General features: G+C 51.5%; 2 protein-coding genes across 4 annotated transcripts in view; one reads left to right on the plus strand and one right to left on the minus strand.

Moving 5' to 3' along the window:
- Window positions 1–9,852, plus strand: part of ACACA (acetyl-CoA carboxylase alpha) — a 128,090-nt gene extending 118,238 nt beyond the window's left edge. For both annotated transcript variants that reach the window (XM_054085069.1, XM_054085070.1), the window contains 4 exons: window positions 3,067–3,221; window positions 3,910–4,080; window positions 6,512–6,648; window positions 7,453–9,852. In XM_054085069.1, the coding sequence (XP_053941044.1) occupies window positions 3,067–3,221; window positions 3,910–4,080; window positions 6,512–6,648; window positions 7,453–7,579 (590 nt within the window). In that variant the 3' untranslated portion in view covers window positions 7,580–9,852. The remainder of the gene's footprint in view (window positions 1–3,066; window positions 3,222–3,909; window positions 4,081–6,511; window positions 6,649–7,452) is intronic.
- Window positions 8,455–16,619, minus strand: part of AATF (apoptosis antagonizing transcription factor) — a 59,252-nt gene continuing 51,087 nt past the window's right edge. The window contains exons 12-13 of one of the 2 annotated variants that reach the window (XR_008453124.1): window positions 10,126–15,588; window positions 8,455–9,919 (exon numbers count right to left, since the gene is read on the minus strand). Coding sequence is in view for 1 of the 2 variants with exons in the window: in XM_054085071.1 (XP_053941046.1) it covers window positions 15,525–15,588 (64 nt within the window). In the remaining variant the exon portion in view is untranslated. Of the gene's footprint in view, window positions 9,920–10,020; window positions 15,589–16,619 lie in introns of those variants that run through there. The other variant, XM_054085071.1, reaches the window with a different exon arrangement.

Raw genomic sequence — 16,619 nt, forward strand, 5'->3', positions numbered from 1 at the left:
GAGGGCGTTTTGGCCAGAGCCCCCTCCCCAGCCAAGGGCCCTGGACATTGCTCTCTTGACCTCAGGAAAGTCTCTGATCTTCTCTATACCCCAGTGTTATTGCTTACCCAGGGCATTTTTTTCAATTTGTTTAAGGCAGTTTTGCCTTAAAAAGGAGAAGTCGCAGTAGAACAAAGAGGTCTTGGTGCATTTAGTGCTGTGGGTAGGCTTTAAAGGTGTCAGGAGCCAGATTAAGACGTTTACCTGGCCTCTTCCGATCATGGCAATGGCTGTGATCATGCCAGCGCTATATATAGAGACGAGCGTACTTGGACACTGCAGAGCAAACTGCAGTCCAAGATAAATGTGACATTTTATGGCACTTAGAATGCTGCCTTAGAAAGTGTCCTGTGCTGCCTGCCAAGGCAGGAAGGTCACACATGTTCGTTCTTCCTTTAAATTGTCGCCTTGTCTCACCTGCCCACCCCACCTGCATGCCAAACCCGCCAAGCTTTGTGTTTGCATTCTAATGGCCGTTTCAGAATGCTGCTTCTTTTGTTTCTCTATTGATTAGTAGCCAATCCATACCTAGAGGTCTATAATGTTCCTATGATTTAAACTTTAACAGTTTCATTAACTGTCAAGTACCTTTAGAGCAAAGGAATCCCATATTTTAAATCCCCTCTCCTTGCCAGGGTAAGATTTGTAGAGGGAGACTTCTTTTCCCGAGAAATAAATAAATAAAGCTCCAGCTTTCTGAAAAACCCCGAGGCCTCAGGATCTGACTAGGAAAGAAAGAAAACCATTCCAAGATATTTAATTGTACAGGGGGCTTACAGGATTGATCGAGAGCTTAGCTTTTTACAATAGTCCAGTGAATAAGAAATGCTCCTGACAAACGATCGATGATGGGATAATCACTCTTTATCCCCCCTCCTCATTGTTACCTTCTTTCTTCCAGGAGAACAGGGTTCAGAAGTCAAAAATCTTTATAGACGCTGCTTTTAAATTAAGCAGAAAATAGACATTGACATATTTGTTAATCTCACCTAAATCATTACTGGGCCTGGCTGGTTTGACTGTACACCACGAGTGTGGCAGAGAGGCCAGAATACATGAGCGGTACTGGCTTAAGTGCACGCATCACCATTTAAAACAAGGAGGTGTAGGAGCCTGAGAGTTCAACATGGATAAATACAGATAATTTTTTATTCTGAGGGTTCAAGAGTAGCTTCTCTTAATTAAAACCTTCTTACCAGCATTTGAAAGGTGAGGTAACATTTATATTGGTAGGCGCACTTAAAAACATGCCTTCCCTAGAAAGAATCATTGTATGGCTGGCTGGTGGCTTAGAAACGCGTGTGTGTGTATGTGTTCAAACCTGTTCTGGCTTGGAAGAGGAACTCTGGAAGGAAATGAAAACATAGGCAGTATGAAGTAGAAGAGCACAGAGCCTGGAGGTGGGCCAGCAACCTCGGCTTTAAAAGGGGAGGCAGGATGGGAGGCAGCTGGCTCTGAGGCCACGAACTTGCAACCAGAGCTTCTGGTGTGGGTGGGAGGTTAAAAAACGGCACAATTCAGCAGAGTATCCAGTACTGTATAATTTGGCTCAGATGCAATCTTTGCTTAAATTGAACTAAGATTGGCTATAAATACTCTGTTTGTGCACCAGGACCTCTTGCAGATGGAGGGGAAGCATCAACCCACTTCTGGGCCAACTTTGACCTGGTGTAAATGACTCTAGGCTCGGCAGAGAGCTGCACTTAAGGTTACACTTGCTGTGGTCTGTTCCAGGCAGAAAAAAGGATTTACATACTTGGGTTGATAAAGGGGCAGCTGAGAGAAGGAGCACCTTGTTCTGTCGCTTCCCACGTGTCTGCAGAGCACCAGGTGTTTCCCCTTGCCTGGCTTAGTCCGGGTCAGGCCATTCCTAACTGAATCAGAAACTGGTTAATGCGTGGTTTTGTTTTAATCAAGGTTCATTTTATCTGAGCTGAATGTTTTACGATAAATTAAGAATTATGAATTCCACAAGACGTTATCTTCTTCACACAGTTTTCTTCTTGTCCATCTTGTCAGTCCGTGATTGCGGCTGCTGTGTGCCCCTCACTGGAGCCAGATGTGAGCGGTGTCGGCATCTCTGGCGTAACTTGTGTGCTCTCCTTAGTGAGGCAGTGGCTCTAACGGCTGCCGACGGGAACCAGCCTGCAGGAGAACTTGGGATGGTCTTTTACGTTGTCCATGTTTCTTGCTAAATGAACTGTGTGTTGGGACATTATTCTTTTTTAGGAGTAAGTCCAGTAAATGTCACTTAATTGATGGCTCAGGTCATTGGCATTTAAATGGAATAGAGTTTCTGTGGTGAAACCTCCTTTGGAGCTCTTGCCTAAATATAGGTGGCAGGAAATCCGGGCTGAAATTTGTGTCCAGAGAATAGCAACGAAGCTGGTGAAGAGTCTGGAGCAGAAGTGTTACGAGGAGCAGCTGAGGGAGCTGGGCTTGTTTGGCCTGGAGAAGGGGAGGCTGTGGGGAGACCTTGTCACTCTCTACAACTGTGTGAAAGGAGGTTGTAGCGGGGTGGATGGTGTTCTCTTCTACCAGGTAACAAGTGATAGGAAGAGAGGAAATGATCTCGAGTTGTGTCATGGGAGGTTTAGGTTAGATATTGGGAAAAATTCCTTTACTGGGAGAATTGTGAAGCATTGGAAGAGGCTGCCCAGGGCAATGCTGGGGTCTCCATCCCTGGACAGATTGATGTGGCGCTTCAGGACATGAGTTAGTAGGCACGGTGGTGGTGTGCTGAGGGTTGGGTTTGATGACCTTGGAGGTCTTTTCCAACCTTAATTCTATGATTTTATGAAATGCTTACATTTGACTCCAGACTCTGCTTGGCATTGCTGGGAGCTGATGGCCTCGAGTTTGTCCTGGTGCAGTCTGGGTTTCACCCGTACACAGGAACAGAAGAAACCTGTGTTCTCCCTCCAGACTGTCTGGAGCCGCCGGCCTTCCCTGCAGGCAGCCCTCCTTTGTAGCCCCCGAGCTTCACCCTGTCCGAGGTCTCTGACCTGTGGCTGTGCCGGGTTGCAGGTACCCCCGAGCTGAGCCCTTCCGACCGAAAAGAGCTGGAGACCAAGCTAAAGGAGCGGGAGGAGTTCCTGATCCCCATTTACCACCAGGTGGCCATGCTGTTTGCTGACCTGCACGACACGCCCGGCCGGATGCAGGAAAAGGGCGTCATAACTGTGAGTATCGTGGAGTTTCCCTTGAGGGCATCACTGGGGGGTCTGGCGCACGTGGGAAGGATCAGAGGAACGTGTCATCCTGCAGGGCTTCAAACAAACCCCTGCCCGGGTGCCTCCTGCCACAGCAGCAGGCCCTCTCCCCATGATGGCTGTTTTCTGGCCTGCAGCACGAGTGCATCCTATTTTCCAGCATCTTTACCTGATCCATGTCCGTTTGAAACCCTGCGTTTCCCAGGCTTTGTTGGTAGCTTATAGGTGACCACATCCAAACCCCACAGCGCCATTGGCGTCCGCCCCGGCAGAAGGGAAGGCTGGGAAGGGGGAGAGCCTGCGCCTGTGACAGGAAGGGCTCTCGTGACGTAGCGGAAGGCCAGCTCTCACGTCAGGGTTTGTTACCTGGACAGTGAGATTTTCCTAGTTCCTTCTCCCCTTGGATGTGTCTTGGGCTCTGCTGCTCATTCGGGGACGAGGTCTCTGTAGAAGGGAGACGGGGAGGCTGGAAGCAGCTTCTGGTGAATGGTCAGTCTTCAAGCTCGGACATGGCAGCATTTGCATTTCTCTTGTGCGAGTGGAATAGCAGAGTGTACAGTGAGTACAGGCCTTTTATTCCAACAGGGAATAAGGCATATGTATTTCTCCATGTAAATCTTTTCCCTCATTTCTCCTTCTCCATTTCTGTCTTGGCCAGGACATTCTAGACTGGAAAACTTCCCGTACCTTCTTCTACTGGAGATTAAGGCGTCTTCTTCTGGAAGATGTGGTAAAAAAGAAGATCCACGATGCCAATCCTGAGCTGACTGATGGGCAGATCCAGGCTATGCTGAGACGCTGGTTTGTGGAAGTCGAAGGGACGGTGAAGGTAAAGGCAAAGGCAGTTTCTCCGGGCATTAGTTCAGTGAGGTTCTCCCCAGGGGAGTTTGGTCTCTTGTTTTTAATTAAAATGACCACAAACATCTTAGGTGGTAAAACAGATCTTCTGGGTAATGTTCCAGGTCAGGAATGGTTTTATGGGGACGTGTTTTATAGCGGGCCAGAAAAGCAAAATGTTTTTTCCCAAGCATGTAGCACCATTGATGTGGAAATCTGAGCACCTTACAGAGAGGAGCAGTTCTTCTGCCACGTGTCCCACATCCCCGAGTGCTTTAACACAGCACAGAGCGAGCGAAGGCAGGGCCCCGGATCAGCTGTAGGGTGGAACTGCCGGGCTGTGGGGGTTTCTTTTTCAATTGTGCTCGGACTCACAAACTGGCAATCTCTGAAGAGCGATTTCTGGGGCTGCTTTCAGGCTGGTTTTGTCACAGTCCTTCAATCTGAGTTCTTTATTTTATTATTTTATTTTATTTCATTTTATTTTATTTATTTATTTATTTTAAATATTTTATTATTCTATTTTTAAAGTCACAAACACTCAGGGGTGCTAGAAAAGAGGGGGAAGTGTTCTCTGGAGGGCAGCAGGCTTTCCAAGGTAGTGTCTGAGCGTCTTTAAAAGCGGGCATCTCGTTAGCTAATACATTACACCAATCAAGGAGGGTTATCTTAAGCCACAATTAATCTGCTCCCTGGCATATGTTGATAGGAAAGCATCATGCTGTTTCTTAATTAAAAGCAAACGGATTAAAAATGATTAATAAGAGTATTAAATATTCTCCTAAACTAAAAGCTTTGGGATTCTTGGGTAAATCTAGCTTTACGCAGGTCTGCAACCGTAAGGCAGCTTCTTGGGTTCTTTTTTTTTCCCCCTTCCCTGATATCTTCCCGCGTGCCCTGCTTTGTATGCGGGGAGCGTCGCTGGGCGTCTGGGCCAGAGGCAAGGAGCAAAACCTAACGAGTTTAAAATACTAATAAGAAAAACCAATGAAATAAGCAAAAATCTTGAGGTTGAAATGACATCACTGTTTTAAGACAAGGTGTTACAAGAAAGAAAATCCCGGGTTCTTATTCAGGTGCGGCAGGCGGGAGCCACGCTGAGCACCGCCGACGCTCACCCGTGGGCGCCTTCGCCCGGGGAGGCTCGCGAGGTCCCAGGAAAGAGGGAGCCCATTTATTGGACTTAGGAAACTTGCAGTTAAATATATAAATAGAGGGTGAGCAGGGAGGAGGCTGATGAGTGCGAGTGCTGCCTTTGCGCTCCTCGCTGGTACCGGCAAGCACGGGGGCACATTGGCTCTGCCGAGGCCTGTGAGGAGCTGGCAGCGCTGGCATCTGTGCTGGGAGAGCAGGAGGGGTGAGGACGTGCTGCGTGCAGAGCCCGGGCGGGCGAGGGGAGGTGTCTGCTGGCTTTCCTGCTGCCCCCCACTCGCTGCTTTGCCTTTGGGTGCTGCTGCTCCTGCTCAGCCCCTGAAGGCTGAGCTGAAGGTGCAGCGCAGAGGCACCGCCAGGATGGAGGAGCTGAAGGCGCCCGCGTGGAGCGAGGGGTGCTGGGGTCTGTGCCCGGCCCGCTGTGCGTCCGCACTGCACGGAGCTCATTGTCATTCTGACTTTGACTTCGTTAGTGATAACAGAGAAGGATAGTGCACCTTTAAATGACGAGCTTGGTGTTTAATTACCCAAATAAAATGACATAAATATGAATGAGTGCTAATGGCAGTACTTGCTTTTCCGGAAACCATTAACAAAACGATTCTTAAATGATTTGTAAAGAAAATGAGAGGAGAAGAGAGGAGCGAGAAGGCTATTAGGCATCTAACACACTCCTGAATTATTATGTAGTCAACTACCTAGCAAATATCAGGTGAAATGATCTTGCAAAAGGAAAAAAGGGGTTTTATTGCCACGGCTTCTCAGGGATGTTGCCACCCCGACCTCCTCTGCTGTGCCCGTGCCTGCTGAAGGGGCCTTTGGCTTTCTGGGCTGGATCAGGGAACCCCATGCTTGTTGGGGGACGTTGACCCCAGGTCGGTGTGGTGGGTGACGGGGACCCGTGGGTCCCGTGACAGCTCGGTGTGGGAGGAGGCCCAGAGCGGCTCCGTCTGTCCTGTGCTTCCCCAGCACAGAAGGGAGCGGAGGCTGCGGAGCTCCTGGGACCACCGCTACCAACAGTTTGGTGGCACCAGTGGCAGCACCGCCACCGCTGCGGTTCCCTTCATCTCAGTCACAGAAGGAGATGCAAAAGAAATGCATCCTCTTGCCTTCTGCTCATTGTTAGCTGTGCTGAGAAAAGGAGAACCCCAGAGAGGCTGCAGCCAGATGTTTCACCCGCGCCTGGCAGTAGTCGCAAGCCCAATTTCAGGACTGGTACGTGGGGGGCGGGAGGCGGCAGGAACCCCCCTGACTCTCGGGTGTGTTCGCAGGGGTACTTGTGGGACAGCAACAAGGACCTGGTGGAGTGGCTGGAAAAACAACTGACGGAAGAAGAGGGTGTTCGCTCAGTTGTGGATGAAAACATCAAATACATCTCGAGGGACTACATCCTCAAACAGATACGGAGGTGAGCGCTGTTTTGAGTTTAAAAAGTTCAGTCTCTGATCTTGGCCACGTACACTTCCGCAGATGGGTGTGGGCATGGATCAGCCAGTTCCACATCCAGCGGCCTTTTTGTGTGGCAAACACACAAGGAGTCTGTGGAAATACATTTTCCTTTAGAAATGCAAATATGGGGACAAATATGGAGCCACAGAGAAACAGAGGTACAAAGTCTAGGTCTGGTGTCCCGGCTGCACAGGCTCCTGGATGTGCAGGCGCCTTGAGGAGAATCGCAACTCAGCAGAGACTGAATCCAGTGGTACCCGAACCTCCCTGGTGATCCCTTTCCCTACAGGAGCTGTGAGGAGCCAGGGCACAGAAATACTGCTGGTCTCCGTGCTCTGTGTCTGACCCCGTTGGGGGTCTTCTCCCATTATTTCCCCCACTTTCTCCATCCGTTGCAACTGCAACATCTGGGAGGGGGAGGTGTGGGAGCGCTCGGCAGCCTCTGAAGGTGCTGCTGGTGGGATCAGGACGCGCCTCGGGCTTCTCCATGTCTGCGCTGGGTCCGCACGGTCCAGCCTCTCAGGATTTCAGGCTCTATCCGTGTCCCAGCAGGTTCACCACCAGCAATTTGAGCTGCAGGAAGGGCTGCAGGTGAGCATTGCTCTGGCACTGCTAACAGCTCACACAGCGCCTGCTGCCTCGTCCGGTCTCTCTTACAGACCCCATATTTCAGTCCTCCCCCCCGGGGCTGACAGGGAACTGTCGGATCGCGCTCCGGTGCGAATGTTGCGGCTGCCATCACTTAACTGTCACCTCTTTCCAGCCTGGTCCAGGCCAATCCAGAGGTTGCCATGGATTCGATTGTGCACATGACCCAGCATATATCACCCACCCAGCGAGCCGAGATCGTGCGGATCCTCTCCACAATGGACTCGCCTTCTTCAACGTAAGAGCATTGATTTCCCACACTCCTCCCTGCCTGGTACAGAGAGGGAAAAAAAAGGCTCAGAATTGCCCTTTGTCTGCTCAACCGCAACCACTGTACCGAGACGGGGAGGCTCAGGGAGACGCTGGAAGTGACATTTTTATTTTTTCAAATCAAAGTGACCAGAGGAAGTGTGTTCTTTGACCAGAGACACGAGGAAACGTATAAACACAAGCGCCCGCGGAATTGAGTTACAGCTGTCTTAACTGTACCTTATTTATTTAACTAAGCGTGACTGGACCAATGCATCAGTTCGCTGTTCGGCTGCCACCTGAAAGCGCTGCGCCAGGCAATGAAGGGCGCTCCGGTGCCGTGAGGTCTTGGCATAGCAAAGAGGGGCTCATTTAAATGACACCCTGTGCCCCTGCCTGCCTCTCTTCTCAGACCCCACCTGGTTGGGCAGCTTTGTGCTGACAAGTGCCAATGTTACCCGCCCTGTGAGAGCAGCCTTGCAGCCCGGGATGGGCTCTGCCTCCCTGGAGCCAGAGATCCTGTGCTGGGGAGCAGAGCCCCTCGCTGAGCCGGCCCTCTCCTCTCTGTCAGCCAGTGCCGCTTTCTGGTTCAAATGTCTGTCTTGGTTCTTAGCAGTAGAGGAAGAACAGCATTTAAGGCAGCGGGGCCGGGGCTGTTCCTGTGCCCTGGGCTGCGGGGAGGGCTCCAGGGCTTCCCAGGACTGGGAAGGTGGCAGGGCAGGATTTTGGAGGCTGAATCTCCACTGGCTTTGTGTCCAGTTCCTCTAAAGGAACAGGTCAGTCAACCGTGTGAAAGGCCCTTCCAGGAGGAGGTAAAAGAGGAGACCAAAACGCAGCTGCTCGGCCATTTCTGCTCATCCTTCCCTACTTGAGAGATAACAGCCACGGGGCAGCCCCACTGTTGTGCCTATGTCATGGAAGTGCTGATCCCTTTCATCTGAGTGGTACCTGAGGCAGGGAGCAGATGCAGGGAGAGGGAGGGAAAGGGCAGAGTCAAATACACCAATGGGTTTTAAACTGCAAAAGGAGATCTTGCTGTAATGCAGCCGAGCAAAGTCTTTCTCCATCCTCACTCACCTCTGCCCTGGAGCTGGCTCCAGCCCGGCCCTGCGGGACAGGATGGCTGTGATTCCTCTAGGGAGATGGCGGTAGTTCTTTTTGGTAATCCCCATCCTTAGCACCTGCCGTCTTCTGCACCTATTCCAGGGGTGACTCTTTGCAGGCAGCCAGGAATAAACCCTCTCCAGTGGATGTTTGCTGGTGAGCGCAGCACTGGCGTGGAGTGCGGCTGCCCGGGTTGGAGGCGCAGCAGCAGATCCCACAGCCCAGCCCAGGGCTCTGGCTTGTTTCACCCTTTGTTATTTTTATGGGCCTCCTGAGCATAATAAAATGCCAGAGAAGCTGGAACTCTGGAGGGAAGCCCTGCCAGCCCCCAGCATCTGGATGCTGTTACTGTTACAGAACTTGTCTTAAAGTGTTTCAGGTTTTATGACAGTAAAGCATGAATCGGAAGGGATGTTTCTGTGAGAGCATATATTAACGCCTGTGCCTCATGCCTGTACTGTTTCCTTCTGACACGCGATGCGGCCCTGCTGGATGCCTGATGCCAGCGGGGCAGCCCAGCCCCGGCCAGCAGAGCTGCGTCAGCTGAAGGACGAGATTTTTCTTAATAGTTAAGAACTCTCATTTCATTTAGGAGACTTAGGAGACTTTTTTTTTTCCACTAGCGGTCCTTGAGCCCCCAAAGATGCTGTTACTTATTACTGCCAGTCAGGGCCGCGGCAGGACGCACAGGACAGAGAATGTCTCCTCTCAGCCAGGCAGGACAGCTCGGGGGCACTGCAGCTCCTCTGCTGTCACCAGGATTCCCTACAGGGTGGTAGGACTCCTGCAGGTGTTACAGGAGATGTCCCCGTGCCCACTGCTCCGTTGCTCCTGCTCGGGCTGGAGCAGCCACCCTCTGTTGCAGTGTTACAGGCACGGGGTCAGGCCCCACTTAATCTGGGGTTAAAGTAGCTCCAAGAACCAGCCGCTGGGTAACACTGGAGCTTAAGCCCAAGCTCGGCACAAGGCCCAGGAGCCCTGAGGAGGTCCAGGCCTGCAGGAGCTGACGTCTCGGCCGTTCTCCCTGAGCCCAGCAGTGGTGCGGGTCGGCTCCCCAGCAGGGCCAGGGTGGCGGGGAGGGCACCCCTGGTACACGTGGTTCTCGCTGGTGCTGAAGTATTTCACTTACCTCAGTTTCTTTTAATAAAAACAATGAATTACCTCGCTGTTGCCAGGAGTGGAAATCTGTCCCCCTTGTCCCAAGCGCCGTACGGAGAGCTCCGCTTTCCCTACAGGAAGAGCAAGGAGCCCGAGTGCCTCTGGCCTGAGCTGTGCCCTCACCGGGGTCTCTTGGGTTCGTCACAACCGCGGCCACTCACCAGGGCCGTGGCCGCTCCTGTTCTGCGCATGCAGGTGTGTAATAACCCCAAGCTGTGACCCCACAGGGCAGAGCCCATCCCAACACCAAACACCCAGAGCAAAACAGCGCTCGTACCTATCAGACCTTCATCTTTCTCCGAGCTTTGTTGCGTCCACTCCAGCCCCTGAGCAGCCGGAGGAGTGGGGTGGTCGGCGCGGAGCCGTGCTGGGGCAAAAGGACCGGCTCCTTGTCCCCCCGCAGGTCCGGTCCCTGCCCAAGGCTCCGGGCGCAACTCCTTGCCTGCAGCTGCCATCCCAGCGAGCCATTAGCGTGTCCTGTTCCTCCTCCATGGATTTGTTGTTGTCTTTAACACAACAGCAACTGAAACGAGCAGAAAGCACAGCCCCAGCAACTGCCGTGGGGGAGGCAGGAGAGCCCCCACAGCCTCCAGCCCCCACGGGCAGGGATCTCTGCCAGGATCCCACTGGATGGAACCAGGGACCTTGGGGCGTCCCCTGCCACCCCGGAGCCCCGCAGGCACAAACACAGCCCAGACGTTCCCTGTGTTAAAGGTGAGCGTTCCAGGATGTGTTAAACTGGACACAGCGGCAGCAGCTGTTTCTCACACATTTGTCAAAGCAGAATTCAGAGGGTTAAAAACACAAATCACCTTAACGAACAGAACTGTGTGTGTGAGGGGATGGAGCCCACTGAACTCCAGAAACACATTTAAAACTCTTTAGCCTAAAATATCTACATATTAAAATGCCAAGAAAAGCAGTACCAGAGCTGTAAGCTCTCAAAAGCCCAAGATCAAAGTGCCATCATCTTTTAATGTAAACCTTTTGTTGCATCAACAGTCTTAAGAGGGATGAGAGACATCAAAATAAAAACTGAGACAAACTGTGGCTTTGTAGCTGTGTTTTGTTTTAGTCTCTTCCCTCAATTTGGGCCATGAAATAGGTCAGCTCCATTACTGATCAGCCTTCCCACAAATATTTAAAACAAATTGAATTGCACACCCAATACCCATCACAATTACGCCAGGCACAATAACTAAATTAGCAATTCAACAAAATAATTGGAAATGCGATTCTCTCTATTCCACAGCCTCCCTCAGGGGTTTGGCCGATCTATGGGGGGAAAACTCTGCTTTACTAATTCTGCAGCTAATTAGAGACATACTTGTAAATGAAGTTGTTTGTCTGAAAGTTGAAATTCTTTGCTACTGTGGGGTTGGGGGGAGGATTAACCCAACCCCTCTGTCCCCCATCACACACACAATTCCCCAGTAACCGTCTCGTCGCTGGGCAATGTTTTGCGAAGGTAAAATGCCTATTTGTGTAGGTACTAATTAGCAGCTGTACCATGAATTAATAAAGAATTAATATTCGATTTGAGGAGGAGGAATATCTCACTTGCTGTTAATTGGCAGCATTAGGAAAACTTAGTGGAAATCATCCTGGTTATCTGTGCCCTTATTACACAGCTCTCAAAGCTTCTGCCTGCGCCACAGCCCCCAACTCTCGGGTGCGCTGGCTCTGGCCCGGCCGGTGCTGCTCCAGGGCCACCCACTGCACTGGGGGTGCGGATGGGACGGAGCCGGGGAGCAGCGCCTGCCCCTGTGCCGGGCTGGGGGTGGTGGGTAGTGCAGAGCCTGGCGCACACGGAACCCCTTCCCTGGCAGAGCCACTGAGGGCAGAGCTGCAGCCGCGCCACTGCTGGACACAGGCACCTCGCTGGCAGCGCTGTTGCGTTGTTCCTCAGGGATTACACCGGCTGCACTTTCTCCTGCAGCGCAGTGCAATCCAGGCGAGGGACCATTTTCCTGCCAGGAATAAAGCACTGCCCTTACCAGCAAGGTCAGCAGATGGAATGGGCCTCACCGCACCAGGGCCTCCCCGTGTATCGCGCTACCCAGGTGGTGGGGGCTGGCAGGGAGAACAGCCTGCTTAAACACTGATAAGTAAATTCAAAAGCATGCTTAGTAGGGCTTGGACTCTTATCTCTTCAAACATATCACATTTAAGTGTTTTGTATTACCCTTTTAACATCACATCCAGCGGGCTCTCAGGAAACAAGGGAAAATCAAGTGCCCTGGTGCTGGGGCTGTAAAGGACAGCGTTGTCAAACGGGAAAGGGGTGACACGGCCACAGCACGTTCCGACAACACCCCGAGCCTCAGCCGCAAAGAGCAGCCAGACTTGCCAGCACAGCAAACCCCAAAGTAGGGATGCGGTGCTTTCTGTTAAATATCCCTAATGCTCACTCTGACAGCGCAAGCAGCGTGAAACCATTCCACCGACACAAACTTTGGAAGCAGCTAATTTACTCCCCTTGATGCCTTTCAGAATTGTGGTTATTAAACCATGAGATTTTAATGATGTTCGAAGACTGCACAGCTTTGCTGCTGCTCAGAAAATAAGTACAGGTAGAGTTCAACGGGTGGGGACACCGCCCCGACTCGCAGTGGGCACAGTGTGCCAATACGGCAGAAGGTGCCGCTGTGTCACGCTGGCTTCTGCCTCTCACCAGGGAGCCGGAATTGAAGGGGGGAATGGACAGAGGAGACAGGACCCAATATTGCCAGGATTTGCCATGGAAGACAGTCAAACCTGGAGGAGCAGAACACCTGGGGTGTCCCACAGCTGCATCCCTCTGCAGTGGAGCAGCTCACAGATAGGCTGCACAGGGAACTAAAGGAAGGGGCTCGCTGATTGCTCACCACACCTCAGTACAGGTGTCTGAAATCAGCCCTTCCCTGCAGCCAAGGGCCCTCTGGGCTCTTCTCCCCACAGCTCCCACAACCGTGCCTTGTCTCTGACTCTCGCAGCTCACATGAGCTTCATGGGAGGGACAGAAGTTGCTGCTGGGCTCTTTGCTGTACCTGACGCCATCACTGGATCCTGAAACAGAAAGGGCAGCAGAGAGGAGCCAATGGTGACATTAAGCACATTTCTGCCTGGTGAATTTTCACCAGAGAGATGCGAGCTGGAGCAGGACGGGAGAAATCAATGCATTGCCCAGGGAGCTGCAGCTCCTGCTTCGCTGCAAGCAAGCATAAAGATTTATTCATCCATGATAAGTATGTTTTCCACACAAAGTCAATACTCACCTTGGCACTTATTTTCTAAAGCCCAGAAAAATGCTACGTTGTCCGCAGGCAGGGAGCCTGCCCTCCACTGCCGTCTCTCCCACACTGATCGGAAGGGCCGAGGGCCAGCACCAGCCAGGAACAGGGAAAAGAAAAGCTCCAATGGCTTCCTAGAGCCAGCAGCTCCTCCCGGCACAGCCACACCAACATGGAATTCAGCCAGAACTGCACCCCTACTCAGGTGTGAGGGTTTTTCCTGCTCTTAACGCAGGATTGCCCACACCTGGCACCACTCAGGCCAAGGCACTGCAGCTGAGCTGGCTCTCGCTCCGTGGGGCAGCCCCTGTACTCCACACAATGCTGAAGGTATCGGGAAGCTCTGTATTGAAAGCTGGTGACTAGAGGGGAGACTTAAACGTGCAATGATGAGGCACAAAACTGATTAATTAATACCAGCTCTATAGACAGCACCACGGGCACGGTGCAGTGCACATCCCGTTCCAAGCAGCAGCAGGACCTGGGGAGCAGCACAGCAGGAGGAGAAGGAAAGGGGTAACGCCCGTGAGGAGACCCAAGGTGTGATCAGATGTTCCTGCAGGCCAGGCCTCACCTGCCAGGGAAACACGGGCTGTGGGGTGGTCTCCCCCCCTCTGCTTTAACTTTTTACATACTTAGAAAACAGAGTGGAATTTTATTTAAGCTGAAAAAGGAATTTAGTTGCCCACTGAAAACCTGCTAAGCTGTAACTTACGCAGGGAAGAAACCAAAATCCCCCGTGTCTTACTATGAAGTTCAGAAATGGGGCTTTTCAGATGGTGAACAGAAATGTCAATACTCTTGCAAGCTTTCCCAACTCGATGCTGTGCAGTGGATGTCACAAAAACACCACCTTCCACTCAGTCACTGCAGCAGCCACACCGCACCAGCCCAAACCAGGGAAGCAGCTCACGAGCCCACAGCATCACAGAGACACAAGAGGCCTGGCAGAAACCTCCTCCTGTCACTAGCAGGACCTTGCAGAGGGGCTCAGATCACCTGAGCCCTGTGAAATGGCTGTACCGAGTCAGACCAGCTCCAGAGCCCCCGCGACCCCAGGGACGGCCAGGAATGAGCCCCGGCTGGACAAGAGGTTTCCAGCTCCATCCTACAGCACTCTGGCCTCTCTGCCTGTGTGTTTTGGCTGTTCACTGCTCACACAGTGCCGGCTCTGCGCAAAGTGACGCCAAAGACACCAGTTAAGTAACACCGTGTAAGTGGGGCTGAGAGAGGCCGGGGCTGCTGGGACCTTTCCTGCACCCACTGCACTTGGACAATCAGTTTACAAAGCATTTTAATTAGATCGCACAGAACACCAAAGGCAGTGCCCTTCATGTGGTCACCAGCAACGGCCAACTTGCACACACGCATGCACACATATTATTTACACAAGATAACCCCATTTCAGACCGATCACCGCAGGCTGACAAATTCCCCTTACGGGAATTTAATTTCTGGTTTATGACCTCTGGATATAAAACCCCCACAAAGCCCTCAACTGTGCCATCTCCTCTGGCCAGTCTCACACTTGTGCCGGCATCCTTCAACAGTGTGTCACAATGATGGAGAAGACAGAATGGTTCCAAATCGCAAGCAGCAGCAATCATTAAGTGTAAAAAGGATCAATGCTGGGCTGAAAAATTCACCCATATATTCCAGTTGCAAAAGCACCCCCACATGCACCCCGCCTTGTGCTCATCCCCAGTCAGCAAATGTCTCTGTGGGCAGCGAGCGCTCATTCAGGAACGGGAGCGTGAACGGGGAGCTCTGGCTGCCTGCAAGGGAGAGCACCTTTCCTCTGTTTTAAGGCCATGTTAATTATGTAAATGACATTTAAATCCTCTTGACTCAGTGAAAAATAAAGTCACTCATTCCAGATATGCAGCCAAGGACCAGAACAGCACGCTTAAACACTCCCCAACCCCCAAATGAAAATCCCGATGGATTTAACATAGCCGTGGGTGACCTGATTGCAGGGGGGCTGGTGGTCCCCGCTGGTCTGAACTGCGTCCCTCCCCCCGGCAGAACGCCGTGCCTGCGCTGAGCAGGCTGCAAAATCAAGGTCAGGAATTTAAAGAGAATAGTTAAAAATGGATTGTCTTTGGGAGGAAGGGGAGTTCATTTTAAAGCTAGAGAGGACGGCGTTTAACCGTCCTTAAACGGCGTTTAAGCGTCTAACCTCGCTCCTGAGCTGTGTGATTTAGCAGTAACCATGTCTGATGTTCCCTCGGTGAGGATTTCAGCAAGGAACCAGCAGGTGGAGAGCCCCTGCTTGGGTGCTCCAGGCCAGGGGGGGCTGTCAGAGCCGCAGCAGCCGCCAGCACAGGGTGAAGTTACCTGGCACAGCGGCCAGGCCAAGGCGTGCGGTGTGGAGCCTGGCGCTGGGCTCAGTCTTCGCCCAATGCTAATTCTGCTCAGGTTCTTCGGCACTAGTGATCTTCCCAAACAGCGACCGATAAAGCTCCGTCCTGGGGGAAAAAGAGGAAGGAGGAGGGGGAAAAGTTACTTTTCAAGGTCAAAATGGAAGCAAAAGGCTGTCAGCAGAACTATCCACTCCTTAAAATGAAAAGGCCTTGTATAATTAAAAATGCATTCAATGATCCTTATTAATAAATACAGGCAAAGGGGAGAACTCGCGTAAGACCAATCACACGCAGTACAGAAATATGTAAATATTTCAGTGTGGCTGGATACCGTATCTCTAGAGAACGAGGGTTTCTATAAGTTTGCCCTTTACAGACAGCCTCTTCAAGGAAGAAAACAAGATTGAATATTTTAATAGGATGTATGAGACTGCAGAGCCATAGGGAGGATTCAATCAGACAGTCTACGCGGGACTATAATTTAGTTTTCATACATTTTCTCGGACTTGACGGTACTCAAAGAACAATGAAAATGACCCAGCAACAAGATTCCAATTAATATCACACATACAGCAATCCTGATAACAGGAGCAAGTTTCCCTTTAAGAAAAAAAAAATAAATCAGTGGGCTGGCATTATTTATCTTTAATTTTAAAACCAAAGCAACCTGAGAAGAGGGATGGGGAAAGGTCAGAGCATTTTGTAAATCAAACATTACTGGAAACCAAGGAAAAAGCATCGGGAGAGCCTTATTTTCTACATACGCACTTTTTAAGGCAACAGCCTGCTGTAAGAGGATGGCACAGACAGAGCAGAGTATCGGTTATACAGAGGATGGGCTTTTTCCTTCAGAGAACGCCAACCATCAGGGTCAGCAGAGCAACAACCCAATGATCCCATCGTCCTGGGCCGGTATCTCGATGCTTCGTTAGGGCCAGTGCCTGGGAAAGCAGCCGCTGCAGCAGCCAGGCCAGAAGAACTGTCAGGGCAGGCAGCAAAAAGAGGCCGCTCTACTACTCAAGGATGAGTAAAATACAGCTTCAAAAGCTGAAATCCAGACCTGACAGAGATACTGTGACTTTGGCTGCCTCCTCAATTAAGACCACAACAGGGACTACTCTCGCTAGGGGCTGCTT

This window comes from Cuculus canorus, chromosome 20, assembly GCF_017976375.1.
Source record: "Cuculus canorus isolate bCucCan1 chromosome 20, bCucCan1.pri, whole genome shotgun sequence".
In the NCBI taxonomy this organism is placed as follows: Eukaryota; Metazoa; Chordata; class Aves; order Cuculiformes; family Cuculidae; genus Cuculus; species Cuculus canorus.